General features: G+C 45.5%; 1 protein-coding gene across 4 annotated transcripts in view; it reads left to right on the top strand.

The window, feature by feature from the left end:
- Positions 1–16,798, top strand: part of LOC126538882 (pancreatic lipase-related protein 2-like) — a 65,555-nt gene that overhangs the window by 47,602 nt on the left and 1,155 nt on the right. For 3 of the 4 annotated variants that reach the window (XM_072284017.1, XM_072284018.1, XM_072284016.1), the window contains one exon: positions 8,599–8,841. The exons of the other annotated variant lie outside the window; for it this stretch is intronic. In XM_072284017.1, the coding sequence (XP_072140118.1) occupies positions 8,599–8,841 (243 nt within the window). The remainder of the gene's footprint in view (positions 1–8,598; positions 8,842–16,798) is intronic. 4 annotated transcript variants of the gene reach the window in all.

Here is a 16,798-nt window from a genome sequence, read left to right as displayed (position 1 = left end):
CTCTGTCTAGCAGCTGCCTTCGTAGCTCGCTGTCCTAAAGAAAACGTGAATGATAGGAAGCATTCGCATGTAAAGCCAACTGTGAGGGAAAAATAATTTGTTACATTGAGAACTATGCAAATTGGTGAATTGAATTTTCCAAGCGCGAAATGAAGCACCAGAAACGGCGCCGTAGGTATTGGTATGATCAGGAAGCCTAAATGAAAGCGGCCAGCCAGCAGGCAAGGTTGAACTGGAACAAATGATGCGGCACTACCATATAACCACTTTGAGAGAACCTTCCTTATTTATTTGTTTGTTTGTTTGTTTCTTTGTTTGTTCGTTCGTTCGTTTAATCCGCATGTACTGCCAGCACGAGTATGGCGCCATAAGCAGCAGTGGGTAATACCGTGGAAAAACAAAAAGGCGTGTGGCGATCAACGCACTTCATGTAAAGGAACGCAAGAAACGATGTAAACGTGAAAGCGCAGAATTTAATTTCTTTCCTTGAGTGTAGATTATGAAAAAAGATGCCTTCCTAGGATACCTTGACTTCAACAATGATGAGGTTCTGCAACGAAAACATTGAAATGTGGCAAATCACGGTCATCATCAGTGAACGCAGAGCAAAACAATTCGTTGAACGAGTTCGCGATGATGGATTTCTCACATACGATATTGCTGCCTGTAGAAATATTGCTCAAAAGTTTCCGTTTACGAGTGAAACGTTGCCAGAACATTGCCGTGGGCGAAAGAGGGAAGTTGTTCGTTGTGACTTTATTGTATCATTCTTTTGCACTTCTCTTGATCTCCTGTTTAGGTTGACTTCGAGGAGTGGAAAGCTCACGCATGCTAGTCGTTGCTAGCTTTACAGCGAAGCTGTTAGCCTCTAGTTGGTCGGTATTTTTCGTGTCCGTCAGCAAAAAAACAAAAAACAAAAAAAAGAAGGAAAGAATGTGCACGTGTCCTTTGGAATGAGGTGTACAACACACAGCTCAGTATTCATTTCAATAAATAAAAGCTCGAAACAAGCGTCAGGATGGACGATAAGGCGCCTGTGAACAATGTGAGGCACGTTCCTTCCCCCCGCGTATGTTTCCCGGTGAAGAGTACGGTTGCATAAGCTGCTCCTGTGGGAAATGGGCAACAGCAGCTTACGAATCAGTGAGTGACGTCACGAAACTTCACGTATAAAAGGCAGACCTGCCTAGCAACTCAATTCATTGCAAGACCGCTGTCGTGATAACAGTAGGCAAAACAATAAACATTTTGTATCCCCACTGACGGCATTTGAGTGGTTTTCTAAAAGTTTCGTTGGCCATCCACTTTCGCAAAGTCGGGATGGCGAGTCCATTTTTTTCTTCCTAAATTGATTTGTCTTTCGTCCCGGGCGTACAATTCGCCCATGGGCACCTACTTCCCAATAAGTTTGTTGCCAAAATTTGATGAATGCACTGTAGTAAAAAAAATATAGATTAAAACGCGGTGCACTTACGTCTAGAGTCACGATCTGATTATAAGGCACGCCGTATATTCGTGGACTCAAAATTTATTTTGACCACCCGCTTTTCTTTCACGTACCCAGCGCACGGTACACGGGCGCTTTTTTTTCATTTCACCCCCATCGAAATGCGGCCGCTGCGGCCGAGATTTGATCACCCGATCTCGTGCCTCGTGCTTAGCAGCACAACGCCATAACTATAAGGAACCACGGCGGGTGCACCGTAGTACAACGTTCTTCAAATAATACCACAAATTTTATCACAATTATTCGCAACCAGACAGATGGTTCACCTTTGAATCTGTAGTACAAGCATCTGCTTCGGAAAGCAAGGAAAATTCAGGAAAACGTGTTTAATGTGTTTGATGTTTAGACACAGTCAGGTCGAGAAAAAGACAAACGCTGCGCACTTTGGTAAGTCTAGTCGCTCTGTGTAGGTGTTCAAATGACTAAATTTATGGTGAGGTATTTCGTCAAATGCCTGTCCTTCGGAAACGTGATTGGGCATGTTGTTTAGAATGTAAACCACAGTTTCGGCCGTAGTAGATGTTGGCTAAGGAAACAAATTTTCACCGTTAACTGAAGGAACATTCCAATCTCCGCTCAGTATTATATTGCATGAAAGACTGCTGTTAACGCAGTGAAATTTATTCAATAACATTTTCACAAACTGCATCGTCTGCATTTCGGGGTGCGTAAAACCCTGCAGCCATAAACTTTTATCATCGGCACAACTTTGGACGATAACGGACTCGACGCTATATATATCGGCTAAAGATCGAACTTGTAATGATTTCTTTGGGTCGGGTAGTTGCTGTTGCTTATCAGTCTTTACAATGCGTCATGTAGCCTTCCGGCGTAACCTCATCGTCGTCGATATCTGGGAGTGGCCAGGTTTTGGTTGTCATCATTAGACTTAGGTGGTACTGTGAGCGCAGTACTTTCCGAATCGTCAGCTTTTGCAACAGTGTTAGGGGCGTGAATGTGTGCGCATTGAAATAATTTCATTTTTCATTTATTGAACCCTCAGGGCCAAAGGCATTAGCGGGGGGAGTGGTCACAAAACAAAAATACATAGGTACAATGCATAATACAGAACAAGTATTATCATCCTCCTGTTATACAATGTTAGCTAGTCCAGGACGAAAATGCTGGTTATCAATTATGTGGACGATATCTGCGGGAAGGCGGTTCCATTCACGTGATGTACGAGGCAAGAAAGACTGAAATGCAGTTCTAGTGTTACATGTTTCAATGCCAACATTGTGACGATGACCAATGCGGTTTGACACGTATAAGGGGGACGAAATGAGGGAATCGCGTAGCATGTAGTGATGGAATAGTTTATGAAAAAGGCTCAAACGAATTGTCTGCCGGAGGGATGCTAAAAGAGGGAAAGAAAGATTAGCTTTCATGCTTGTTACACTTGCAGTACGGTTAAAGTTGGACAGGCTAAAACGAGCGAGCGTTATTTTGAACCAGCTCAAGTAAAGTTATCAATTATTCATGATGCGGATCCCATATCGCGGCGGCATATTCCAGATTAGATCGGATTAGTGTTTTATAATGCAATTTCAAAGAAGATGGAGTTTTGGAATAGTTACGGCGCACGTAGCCCAACATGCGGTTAGCTTCGTTAGTAATGTGCTCAATTGGCGCGTCCAGTTAAGGTCAGCAGAAATATGAACACCCAGGTATTTATATGAAGTAACCACTTCTAACGCAACGTTATTTAGGTAGTACACAGGCGGAGAGTTGGCACTTCTTGATATTCGCATGATTGTGCACTTATTAATATTAAGTTTCATAAGCGATTCATTACTCCAAAGAGAAATGTTACAGAGGTCACGCTGAAGGATGCATCGTCGGGGGATTTTATTTCGCGGAAAATAACAGCCGTCAGCAAACAAAAGAATGTTAGATGACACAATGGAAGGGAGATCATTGATGTAAATAAGAAATAAAAGGGGTCCAAGCACTGACCCTTGTGGCACGCCCTAGTAAACTTCGCTGAAAGTGAGTTAAAATTATTAGGGTAAGCGAATTGCGATCGGTTAAGAAGAAAGTATTCAATCCATTTCAGAACATTGTAGTCGACATTCAGTTGGGTTACCTTTAAAAATAATAAGCGGTGACATACCTTGTCGAATGCTTTCGAGTAATGTAGGAAAATGCAGTCAGCTTCTGATGCGTGACCTAAAATATGGTGAAGTTTGAGAGGGAAGCTGGCAAGTTGTGTTTCGCAAGAAAATGACCTACAAAAGCCATGCTGTGCGGGTGTAAAAAATGAATTAGACTCGAGAAAGTTCACAAGGTTAGTGAAGATGATATGTTCTAATAGTTTGCAACAAGTACTAGTGAGCGAGATGGGGTGATAATTTATAGGGGATGTTCTATTTCCTGATTTGAATAATGAAACCACCTTCTCGACTTTCCATAGTGTTGGCAGAATGGAACTATTGAGAGTCTGCTGAAATATCTTTGTTAGTATTAAGGAACTGTAGACAATTGTATCTTTTTAATTTAGCAGGAATGCAGTCAAAACCGGGCGATGAATGAAATTTTAGGGCATCAATAAGTTTAGCAACGCCAGATGAATCGATGAAAATTTGAGGCATAGTTGGGAAATTATACCGGAGTGGAACGGGATGTTTGGTGTTTGATGTGCGCGAGAAGTTCAGAACAAAGGTTTCGTTAAGTTCTGATGCGCATAAATGAGCCGGAATAGGATCACCTGACGCGTCAGTCAAGTTAATAGATTCTTCGGTATGCGGGTTGATGACGCGCCAAAATTTTTTAACGTTGCTAGATAGCATCGATGGTAAAGTGTTAGAAAGGAAGTTATCATTTGCTTGTTTAAGCGCAGTTATATACGCATCAGCGGCAACCTTGTATGCGTCCCAGTGTGCGTTACATTGTGATAGCCTGGCTGTACGATATCGGCGCTTTCTTCTGTTAGATAGGCGTCTTATATGGGCGGTATACCATGGGGCTTGATGATTAGAAGTGATTGTGCGTCTTGGAACATATTTTTGAGTTCGTTCGTGAACTTTGGCCGTGAACATATCCCAGTTAGTTTGCACAGAGCATTCGTCAAAGTTTCTGAAGAAGTTTTGAGTAAAACCTGATAATTCATTGTTAATGGCATCGACGGCTGCTGTAATATAATCTAGTATGGTCTTTTTCTTTCTTACAGGTTTAGGACAGGCAGTGTTAATGTTGAAAATGAGTAAAGAGTGATCACTTATTTTAGGTAAATAGGTGATGGCTGAAGCAAAAAGTTGGCTCGATTGGTTAGGATCAAATGTGTTGGCTGTATTGACAGAGATTCTGGTAGCGTTAGTGACTAATTGGGTAAGTGAAAAAAGAGAGCATAAATCAAGAAAATCTCTCGCATCGGATGAAAATTGAGATAGGGTGGGAGGCTGGGTAACCCAAGAAATATTCGGAAAGTGAAAATCACCTAGTAAAAACAAGGAAGCCGATGTAAATCTGGTGTGTAATATGTTAAGTTCGTCATGAAGGTCGTCAATAAACGAGCGTAGAGAAGAACGAGGACGATAGCATACGCCGAATATTATTTTCTGATGGTCAAGAGTAACTGATGGCCAGACAGTTTCCAAGACGCTATTAGTGTAGATGCAGGATGATGGTATGTCTTTCGAAATAGCAAGGAGTACGCCGCCTCCCCGCAGATTAGTTCGGTCATTGCGATATACTGCGAAGCGGTGTGCGCTGTGAAAGAGTTCGTTATCGTGAATTTGAGATGATAGCCAAGTTTCAGTAAGGGCGATGATATCCGCAGAACACGGGTCGATTGCCGATGAAAGAGCAGTTTTCTTATTCGAGATACTTCTGATGTTAGTATACAGAATCATAACATCAGGTGGTGATGAATGACCACTGCCCCTCTCGCGCCCCTAGGACGCCCCATGTGACGAAGCGTCCGATCCTTGGGGCGCGTGTTCGGATAGCTGCTCAATTTCATCGATTGTGTCGTTAGATGGATTGTACATGAAGCATTTGCCGCGTATGTATGTGTAGCTTATTGTAGCGAAGGCGAAATTTGGGTGATCCCAGATGACCGATTCCAAATTCGGAAAGTTTCCGTCTCGCAATTCGAATGGCGGGTGAAAAATCTTCGCTTACTGAAATTTTGTGTTCCTTGAAATCATTCCGATGTGATTAAATCAACTCTTATTTGTAGTTAGTAAACTTGGCAATGATGGGTTTCCCTAAACGATGAACACGCTGAAATGGGTCGTTTGGTAGTGAGTCGAGAACCTTCGTTGGTGCATTGGTCAGTGTGCTTTAAGTTTGTTGCCAAGTTTCAGATTAATCGGTCAGTCCATGAAAAATCAAATAATCGCGGCGTGACCTGTCCCCCATATCATCTAGGCGCTCTTGTAAAAGGTTATTTTGTGAAGTTAAGCTTTCAATAGAGTCTTGCATGCCTGCAAACTCATGGCTGAAGGTGTCAAGAACTTTCCCTTTGTCTTCTAGTTCATCCAAACGCTTCTGAACGTTAGTTATTTTTGTTTCGATGCTTTTCTGCCCAGCCTTAATGGATTTAATATCTGCGGTCAGCTGATGTTGTGCCTTCTAACTTTCTAATGAGCGAGAGTGAACATCTTTGAGCAGTTGAAAAATTACGGTCATCTGTTCTGCAGGGTCTTCAGGGAGCGATTTAATTTCTGATAGGGATTCGGATCGAGTGGTGGGGCCGGGGTTTGTTTCTATGTAGTAGTAAAGCCACACTAGTAGTAAAGCCACAGAAAAGCAATCATACACAGTTTCACACAGCACCCCTGGGCACGGGAACAGCAACAAGCAGATGTCATCGCTCTTTTTAGCGTACAAGGAAAACGTACACACCTGCATCGGAGTAAAGCGGAGATCAGGAGCCATGCTTCTTGCAATGTTCGCGTGCCCACTGAGTCCCACTGAGTGGCCACAGCTTAAATTCCTTGTGGGCGATGATGCAGTTGTCTATGGGCTTGAACGGCCGAAGGTGAGCGATTCCATCGGGTGCGCGGGGATGAAAGATTTGTTGAAGGGGCCATAGTCAGGCAGTGGCGGTGGTACCATCTGAGCTGATGGGCATGAGGGAGATGGCGAGTCCGGTATCAGCCAGGTGAAGAAGAGCTTCAGCGTAGCCTGCATCGGAGCAAAGCGGAAATCAGGAGCCATGCTTCTTGCAATGTTCCCGTGCCCACTGTTTCGCAATAATGTTTCGTCTGGGGCCGATTCATCGTGCGCAGTTTTATTTGCGAGCTTCTGTGCTCACAGGGACAATTTCAACACCAAAGATTATGCGGATCCGCACTTACCGAGGGAATCGAAGTTATGCGAAACATTTGGAGGTAGCCGGCTATAGTATCGACCCTGCGGCGGCGCGGCGTCACCGGCTCTTTGTCCTGCTGACTTCGAGCAGCCGCTCATTGGAGGTCGGTCATGCTGAGAGGGTCAGAAAGAACGTGGTCTTACCTATCTGCTCGATGACCCAGAACACGGTCCCCTTCCTATCTGTCAAGTAGTACCCCTGTAGTATACGCTATCCTCAAGCTGCTCAAGTATACCTCTTAGGAACTCTGGGTCCGAGTTGACGCATTTCTCGAGGAAGCTGCGGTCTTCCAAGAGCTTCTTTGTGAGCGTCATGAGCCGGTTCGCGTGCACGGGGTGGGAAACTTGCTTTTGAATTGCTGTTCGTATGGAGGAAACCGCCACCCGATGTCCCGCAGTCGACGTGCCCGGATCTTGCGCGGGTCAGCTGGCTCGGCGCACGCGAGAATCAGAGGCGAGAGTTGGATGATGGAGCTCGAATGCCGACGATGCCGGGACCACGCCGGCAACGGGAACATGAAGCTTATGTATACCTAGCCGCTCAAGTTGGCAAACACCGCCAGCTGCCGGCGTAGGAACCTAGATAAATAGACACACTCAAAGCGCCCGAGGTACTAAAAGAATGCTTCGCAGTTAAAGAAAATGATTTCAGGGGTCTTACGTGCCAAAACCACGATCTGATTATGAGGCGCGCCGTCGTGTGCTTCCTTAACCAATTGTTTGACGTGCACCTAAGTTTAGGTACACGAACGTTCGCGAATTTCGCTTCCGTGGAAATGCGGCCGCCACGGCGGGGATCGAACCTGCGGCCTTGAGCTCAGTAGCGCAACGCCATGGTCAATGGACTACGCTGGCGAATACTACGAAAACTTGTGTCGCTACAACTTAATCGACTTCGTTAATATGTCGGTGAATGACAGCTATACTTACTACATAAATTCCTCACAAAGACACCTGTTGTGAAGCCAGCCATGTGTCCTAAAGCACCGATAAGGTTGCCCGTAGTATCACACATTTTTAGCTGGCAAACAGTTATTACACTAAATAAACTTCGATTGCATAAATTGGTCTCCGCGCAGGGGCTTTATATTATATAGATGTACAACTCAGGAAATGAACGGTAATCGAAGGTTTGAGTCTCTTATGTCTTACATCGCTTCTCATAAGTTTCACGCGTATGACGTACGCATTGCTAAATACATATACTCTGTGTGACATTTGCTATTATTTAAGGCTGAGAATCTATTTGCACTTTGTCCGTACCTTGCAGCTTTTTTATTCCAGATTCTCCCGACGGTTAATTTTCAATGGCCAATAATATTAGAGCTATCTTGGAAAGGCACAATGCTGACCAAGTGGCGTTTTTGATGGAAGTACCACATATGACCGGTAATCGCGACGCTTGCCAACGTGGTGCGTCAAACATGGCGTTAGTGACGTTGTTGTCCGATATTATCGCCACAACGTGGCCATTGACACCAACTACCAGCAAACCTCCATACCTGTCGATTGCGATCCAGTAATGCGAAATTGGTGCTCATAAGGATTTCTTTCGTGACAACAGCTTCTAAAACCTTACCGAGTGCAAAGCCGCAAATAAGGAGCATAAACTGATTACGATCATCTGGAATTGCCCCCGCGAAAACGATTTCTTGCTTTAGCTCTAGCGTTTAGCAGCCTTACGTATCTTTTCCAAGTAGGCGACAAATACGCGTGACACCAAACTGCTTCCGTCGAGTTGCTTTAGGTCGCCTCTCTTCGCTGTGCTTATCCAGGTTGCAGTCACAGAAGAGCGTATGCTCTCATGATTGAGTCCATGACCAACCACCACTGCATCTTCGTGTCACGTCCCGTCAGCGACAAAAGCGGTCGAAGCATAAGAGGGCTTCGCTTCAACTCGCGTTCGCTGCAGCAAAACGACGTCGCTAACCGAGGAGCCATGGGGTACGACAGCATCACTGCCAAGGGCCGTGGAATTCAGTACATCACGACCAGGAGCAAACCGCCTTTTTGTATTCGTAAGTATGCGGAAATGACTTCATTGTCGGAATGAGGATCTACGTATCCACTGTATTTTTCAACATCTATTGAATTCTCGCTAGCACTTCCCTACAAACTTAAGATTTTCTTGCGTGTTCTGGTTTGCGCCACTGCCTATTTATTCATTGTAGCACCATCCGATGTCACGCAAAGCGAAAACTGTCGATTGATGAATTACAGTAAACACGAAGGCATTTCTTTTCACTTGCGGTCATTCAGCCCACTTTGTGACTCGAAGCGTCACCTTGCTATTCTGCTCAGGCTGATTTGCCGTGCAATTTTCGATGTGCACTTGAATGGACTCTACCCGCCGTGGTTGCTCAGTGGCTATGGTGTTGGGCTGCTGAGCACGAGGTCGCGGGATCGAATCCCGGCCACGACGGCCGCATTTCGATGGGGGCGAAATGCGAAAACACCCGTGTACTTAGATTTAGGTACACGTTAAAGAACCCCAGGTGGTCAAAATTTCCGGAGTCCTCCACTACGGCGTGCCTCATAATCAGAAAATGGTTTTGGCACGTAAAACCCCATATTCCTTGCTCTCCTCTATTGACGAATGCAGGGTCCCAACGCAAGCGGAGTCTTGGCTAACTTTTAGGCCATCGTTATGTATCCTTCCCTCTGAGATCGCACGAAATATTTTGCGTTGACTGGCACAAGCCGAGAGTATGCGTGCGACGCGATTTGGGCTACCACTAAGTGTCATAAAAGAGCAAAGTAAGAGACTGTTCGCTTTCGACAGCGAACCCCCGCAGGGGCGTCTGCGTAAGCAGGCGTTTGGTGTGTTGCGACACCACGTACCCGAGCACACGAGGGTTGGACCCTCCCGCGTGTAGCCGTGCGCGGCTTAGCCGTGTCTGGGGAAAGGGGGATTCTGGGGGTTGAGCCGATGCTGGGTGTTTGGACCTTTAAGGCCCCCCGGCGGAGGCAACACACCTCTTCGGCCTCGGCTTCACATAGACGGCACCCCCGGACTGACCCACCCGGGGGAAATCGGCAGTCGCCTTTTCCTGTCCTCCTCTCCAATCTTCGTCTTTCTCTCTCGACTTTGTCATCTTTCCTGTCTTCTCTCTCTTCACTTCTGCTAACTTCCTAGTCTCCCGGCGGCAAGGGTTAACCTTGTGTAGCTAGCCAGCCTTCGTTATGCTGTATTTGGTTATAGCAGCGATGTACGGCTGGCGTTGGCAGGGTTTCTCTAGCAGGAACTCCTGTCACGTCCCCCTGTTGGGCTCCATGGTGGGTGGTCGGCATCGCGGCCGAAAACCCTACTGTACTCATGGAAAACGCTTTTCCTAAACTCCCTGATCGCCCTCACAAACGAGGGTGCACCGAAGATCTCTTTCAGTTTTTCGGACGACAAGTCCAGAACTTTCCTAGATATCGTGTGATCCACTCAGAAAACCCAGACAAACTAGTGCGTACATTTCACCGTTCCTTGTTTCGAAGTCTTTGACTGAAGTTTTTGGAACAGGATATAAGGCGTCGAGAATGACAAGTGGTGATCTTCTCTTGGAGCTCCACGATAAGATGCAGTACGAGAAACTGCCGAAACTTGTCTCATTTGGGGAGACCCAAATAACAGTTACTCCGCACCGAACCATGAACACCACCCGCGGCGTTGTCTCGGACGATGACATGCTAGAGCTCACTGAAGCTGAATTCTTGGAGGGCTTCAATGAACGGAATGTCATAAATGTTAAGCGAATTAAGATCAGGCGAGACGGTAAAGAGATCAATACGAAACACCTGATACTCACTTTCGGTGCAAGTGTCCTCCCCGAGTCCATCGAGGCCGGTTATATCAAACTGCGTGTTAGGCCATACGTTCCCAATCCTCTGAGATGCTTTAAGTGCCAAAGGTTCGGCCACAGTTCACAGAACTGTCGAGGCCGGCTGACATGTGCCAAGTGCAGTGACAATGAACATTCCTCCGAAACATGCCAGAAAACTCCACATTGTGTCAACTGTGATGGCGAGCATCCAGCATATTCGCGCTCATGCCCGTCCTGGAAAAGAGAAAAGGAGATTGTGACAATCAAAGTCAAAGAAAACATATCTTTCAAAGAGGCATGTAGGCGGGTGTCATACCTGCCTAAGAGCAGCTTTGCCGAAGTGGCGCGTAAGGGGGCAGCGTCACAACGGCCTCCGGCGGCTGTCCGACCCACAGGCAGTGAGTCGGCAGTTACGCCATCTGCCCCCGCGGCGGTTGCAGCTAGCGCTGCTCCGTCAACACAGCAGACGGGGCCATCGACCCCGAAGGTGGGCGCAGCCGAAGCTGCCCCAACCTCCGAGACCCCTCCCAGCGCTGGCAACGGCCAGCGCAGCCAAATCCCTCAGGGAGCCCCATCGACCTCCGGGCTGGTGGGCGCAGGGGTCTTGCCTTCCGGGGCTGGACTCTCTCGGAAAACCTCTGGCTCGAAAGAGCGCTTGTCCGGCGTCTCACAGGAGGCAATGGACACCACACCTGTCCCCAAGGCGCACCAAACGCCTAAGGTGCGTCGAGAATCGCTCGAACGCTTCAGAAAGAACAAAACACCTATTACAGGGCCTCGAAAGGGCTCTGTAATGTAATGCATCCCTTCTGTTTCCGTAAACACAGCACCTATATTTCTTTAAATATGGATACACAAATCATTCAATGGAATGTCAGAGGTCTTCTTAGGAATCTTGATGATGTGCAAGAACTCATCCATACACACAATCCAAAAGTGCTGTGTTTACAGGAAACACACTTAAAATCAAAATACACAAACTTTCTTCGACAATATGTTACTTTTCAGAAAGATCGCGATGATGCTGTCGCATCATCGGGCGGTGTTGCAATTATAATTCAAAAAAGCGTAGCCTGTCAACGTTTACAGCTACGAACGGCCCTTGAGGCAGTGGCGGTTCGAGCTGTTCTCCTTAATAAACTCGTCACCATTTGCTCGCTTTACGTACCCCCACACTACAAATTAAACAAACATGAATTTCAGTCATTTATAGACGAACTGCCAGGACCTTATGTTGTTCTTGGCGATTTCAATGCGCACAGCTCCCTGTGGGGCGACTCTCGTACAGACGCGCGAGGTCGTCTTGTTGAACAGTTCCTTTTTTCTTCTGGAGCGTGCCTTCTCAATAAGAAAGAACCTACATATTACTCTCTTGCAAACAGAACCTTTTCTTCAATAGATCTGAGCATAGTTTCCCCGCCTATACTGCCCGAACTCGAATGGGAAGTTACGAATAATTTCTACGGAAGCGACCACTTCCCCATACTATTAAGAACACTTAAAGAAAATGAATATCCACCACAGGCTTCTAGGTGGAAGATTGACACAGCAGACTGGGAGGAATTCCGAAACTTAACTAGTATATCATGGGATGACATGTCTTCCTTAGAAATCGACGCTGCTGTGGAGTACTTCACAGCCTTCATAATAGATGCCGCATGTAAATGCATACGTGAAGTAAGTGGCTCGGCATGCAAACGGCATGTCCCGTGGTGGAACGATGAATGCAGAATCGCACGTAGGAATCAGAACAAAGCGTGGGGGTTGCTACGCGCTTCGCCCACTGCAGAAAATCTTGTCAACTTTAAGAAAGTAAAGTTCCAAGGCAGGAGAACCCGCCGACAGGCTAGAAGAGAAAGTTGGGAGAAGTTTTTATCGAGTATAAACTCTTATACAGATGAGGCCAAAGTATGGAACAAGGTAAATAGAATTATAGGGCGACAAACATATTCACTTCCTCTGGTAAATACACAGGGCGATACACTGCAAGATCAGGCAGACTCACTTGGGGAGCACTTTGAGAGCGTATCAAGTTCAAATCATTATTCGCAATCCTTCCTGAAATATAAGCAAATAGAAGAACGTAAGCCATTAACAAGAAAATGTCGAGAGAATGAGCCTTACAACCGTCCATTTAGTATTGCCGAATTGAGAGCTGCCCTGAGCGCATACAAGAGCTCCGCACCAGGATCTGATAGAGTCATGCATGAAATGCTCAAGAACTTACACAATGATACGCAAGTTACACTACTCACACTTTTCAACACCATCTGGAATGCAGGGTACCTTCCAAACGCGTGGAAGGAAGCCATTGTGGTCCCTGTTTTGAAACAAGGCAAAGACAATTCCTCAGTGGCAAGTTACCGTCCGATAGCCCTCACAAGTTGCATTTGTAAGGTGTTTGAAAAAATGATAAATCGGCGACTCATTCATTTCCTTGAACAAAGCAAAATGCTTGATCCTTATCAGTGCGGCTTTCGAGAAGGGCGCTCCACAACTGACCATCTTGTACGTGTAGAGTTTTTGTTATCCATATTCCTAGATATGGAGAAGGCGTATGATACGACGTGGCGTTACGGAATCTTAAGAGACTTGTCAGAAATGGGCATCCATGGTAATATGCTAAACCTCATAGAAAGCTATTTGTCCAGTCGTACATTCCGGGTAAAAGTCGGTAATGTACTTTCGCGTCCTTTTACGCAAGAAACGGGTGTACCCCAAGGAGGCGTGCTCAGCTGCACACTCTTCATCGTGAAGTAGAACACGCTTCGCGCTTCATTACCACCGGCAATCTTTTATTCTGTCTACGTGGACGACATTGAAATAGCTTTCAAATCCTGTAACCTCGCAGTGTGCGAGAGACAGGTACAGCATGGCCTGAACAAAGTCTCAATGTGGGCAGACAAGAATGGATTTAAGATCAACCCTAACAAAAGCTGTTGTGTTCTTTTTACAAGAAAGAGAGGCCTGGTTCCGGATCCTTCCTTAGAACTGTGTGGACAACGAATACGTATCAGCAAAGAGCACAAATTCCTAGGTATCATACTTGACTACAGGCTCACTTTCATTCCACACAATAAATATCTGAAAGGAAAATGTCTAAAAACAATGAACTTAATGAAACTTCTATCCCAGACTACATGGGGTAGTGACAGGAAGTGTTTAATGAACCTATACAAGAGCCTAATTCGGTCTCGATTAGATTATGTTGCTGTAGTATATAACTCTGCCTGCCCGAGTGCGCTAAAGATGCTGGACCCAGTCCACCATCTAGGAATCCGGCTGGCCACTGGTGCTTTCAGAACGAGTCCCATACAAAGTTTATATGCAGAATCGAATGAGTGGTCACTTCATATCCAGAGAACATACATCAGCCAAACATATTTTCTGAAAGTCCACTCAAATCCTCAACATCCCTGTTTTAATACCATTAATGACATGACATATGCTACACTCTTTCGCAATCGTCCCTCCGTAAGACAGCCTTTCTCGCTGCGTGTGAGGGAGCTTAGGGAAGAAATGCACGTTCCACTCCTCGAGCTTCGCCTAATGCATCTAGCCAAGCTGCTACCTCCTTGGGAGTGGCAGCTCATACAATGCGATATATCTTTCGTGGAAGTCACAAAGCATGCTCCAGAGATTGAAATCCAGATGCATTTCCGGGAACTCCAGCACAAGTACTCCTGCACGGAGTTCTACACAGACGCATCAAAGTCACACGACGGGGTGTCCTATGCAGCCGTCGGTCCATCCTTCTGGGAATCCGACGTACTGTATCCGGAAACTAGCATCTTTACGGCTGAGGCCTACGCACTGCTGTCGGCCGTAAAGCATATAAATAAATCACAACTCCAGAAATCAATTATATGTACGGACTCCCTCAGTGTTGTGAAGGCCTTGATGTCTTTCTGTAATCACAAAAATCCAGTATTTAATGAACTCTACTCCGCACTGTGCAAAGCATATATATCTAACCAACATGTGATCATATGCTGGGTGCCTGGACATAGGGGCATCGAGGGAAACGTTCTAGCCGGCCAGATGGCCACATCAATTTCATTGATTGCAGTTAATCCTACTGCTTCGGTCCCTGTCACAGACCTGAAGCCTTTCTTAAGAAGGAAACTACGAAACCACTGGCAACGCATGTGGGACGAAGAAATAAATAATAAACTGCATGTAATAAAGCCACAATTAGGTTTCTGGCCTCCTGTAACAAAATCCCGCGGGACAGACGTCCTATTCTGCCGTCTAAGAATAGGTCACACTTTTGGCACACAACTTTTTACTCACGGGAAACGAGCCTCCAACCTGTGGTAGATGCGGGGAGAGGCTGACCGTCCTCCATGTCCTACTGGAGTGTCGGGAAGCCGAATCTGAAAGAAGGAAACATTTTCTCTTAGCATTCCGGCAACACATCCCCCTTCATCCTGTTATGTTACTTGGCCCAGAACCACTCTTTGACGCCGACGCCGTCCCAGGTTTTTTGAAAGATGTTGTATTGCATGTTATTAGCCCCACACGTTCGTAGCGCTTCCTCTCTTCAGAGGATGCAGCTGTGATAATTACTCTGAATAGCACATGCCTCTAGGCCCTTGTGGTTCAAGGGCTCTGGCGAGCCAGTAGTGCTGTTAACAATTTAACATCTCGCATATTTTAAACAATGCATCATTCTTCTACGATGGATTTTAATGTTCATTGTATTCATCATTAGACATCGCCATAATTTTATAGCACGTATATTTTACGCACTTCACAGCGACTATTTTTAGGCCACTTTACAGCCAAGTCACATCTTCCATAATACAACGTTAACACTACCACTTGTCATGGCGCTCTTTGGCCAAACCTGGCCCTTGCGCCACAAAACACCACACATCATCATCATCATTCGACAGCGAACTAGATGTAATGCCGGTAGCCGAGGAGAACCCACGTGTTCTGTTATACATATATGACACAATCACTTAATTCGCAGTGCGCATACGTTATTTGCAGTGTTTTTGTATCTTATTGGCCATGTGTATATCTGTTTTCAAATCAAATAACAAGAGTAATATCTTATTACAACGAGTAAAGACTAACAGCTATACCAGTTTAAGCAGGTTGGTTACATAGCATAGTGACCCGTCAACAACGAGAAAACAGACAGGGACGAAACAGAAATGAAGGTGCTTCATATGTCGCGTTCATTTCTTCTCTTTTCGTTTCATAAATTATACGTTTCTATGCACGCAAAATGAAAACAAGTGCCTGGACCCATAGTCACAAGGCTAGTAGGGGGTACAATGCAAAGCAGGCATAAAATTACAACGACAAGACGGAATTACACAGAAATCAAATATATTTAGAGAGGCCGTGAAAACAACACTGGCTCACGCATGTCACCTGAACCAATATTATAAATATACACTTAATAAGTGAAAATCATGATTTGTGTTTCTGTCAAACATGCGAAATCATCATCATCATCATCATCATCATCATCAGCCTGATTACGCCCACTGCAGGGCAAAGGCCTCTCCCATACTTCTCCAACTACCCCGGTCATGTACTACATGCGAAATAGCTATCTTTATAGTTCCAATAAACAATGCTTAAATGATCGCTTAATGCTTAAAGAACTCTCCTTATCGTTCATAGTGCGCGCGCTTCTCGATCAGTGGCATTTCATTCTACAAGTATTTCAGATTTTAGACAGGCCACGGCGAATATGGGTGTACGCACAAAGAAATCGGCATTTTGAATTAGCGTTTCAATGCTTTCAGCGCCAGGGTGCACTTTTCAACGGAGCGCGCACAGAGCACTGTGCCTCATGGTATTGCCAAGATTCAATAAGTGCCCTCAAGCACTGGGTAGTGTAGCCTCGCTGGAATAGCCTTCCTGTTCAACGGCCGTTTTCGTCCAAACTTTATCCGTAAAATTCTGCTAGTGACCTGTATAATCGTAATTGTCGTTAAATGTAATTGTGATTAGTCGTCTGGATTATTTGAATTCTCTCCGAAAAAGAGAGCACAACTAACCTAGAAAATCACTTGATTAGACTGGCGAAAGCAAAAAAAAAAAAAAAAACTATAAGAAGTGCCATAATTTTTAAGTTGAAAGAGGTTCCTGGCGCGTAATTGTGTGAAAGAATTGCAATTTTACCTATTACGGCTAACTT

This window comes from Dermacentor andersoni, chromosome 8 (assembly GCF_023375885.2).
Source record: "Dermacentor andersoni chromosome 8, qqDerAnde1_hic_scaffold, whole genome shotgun sequence".
NCBI classification, from domain to species: Eukaryota; Metazoa; Arthropoda; class Arachnida; order Ixodida; family Ixodidae; genus Dermacentor; species Dermacentor andersoni.
The sequence above is the reverse complement of the archived record's forward strand: the minus strand, read 5'-3'. Positions and strand labels throughout refer to the sequence as shown.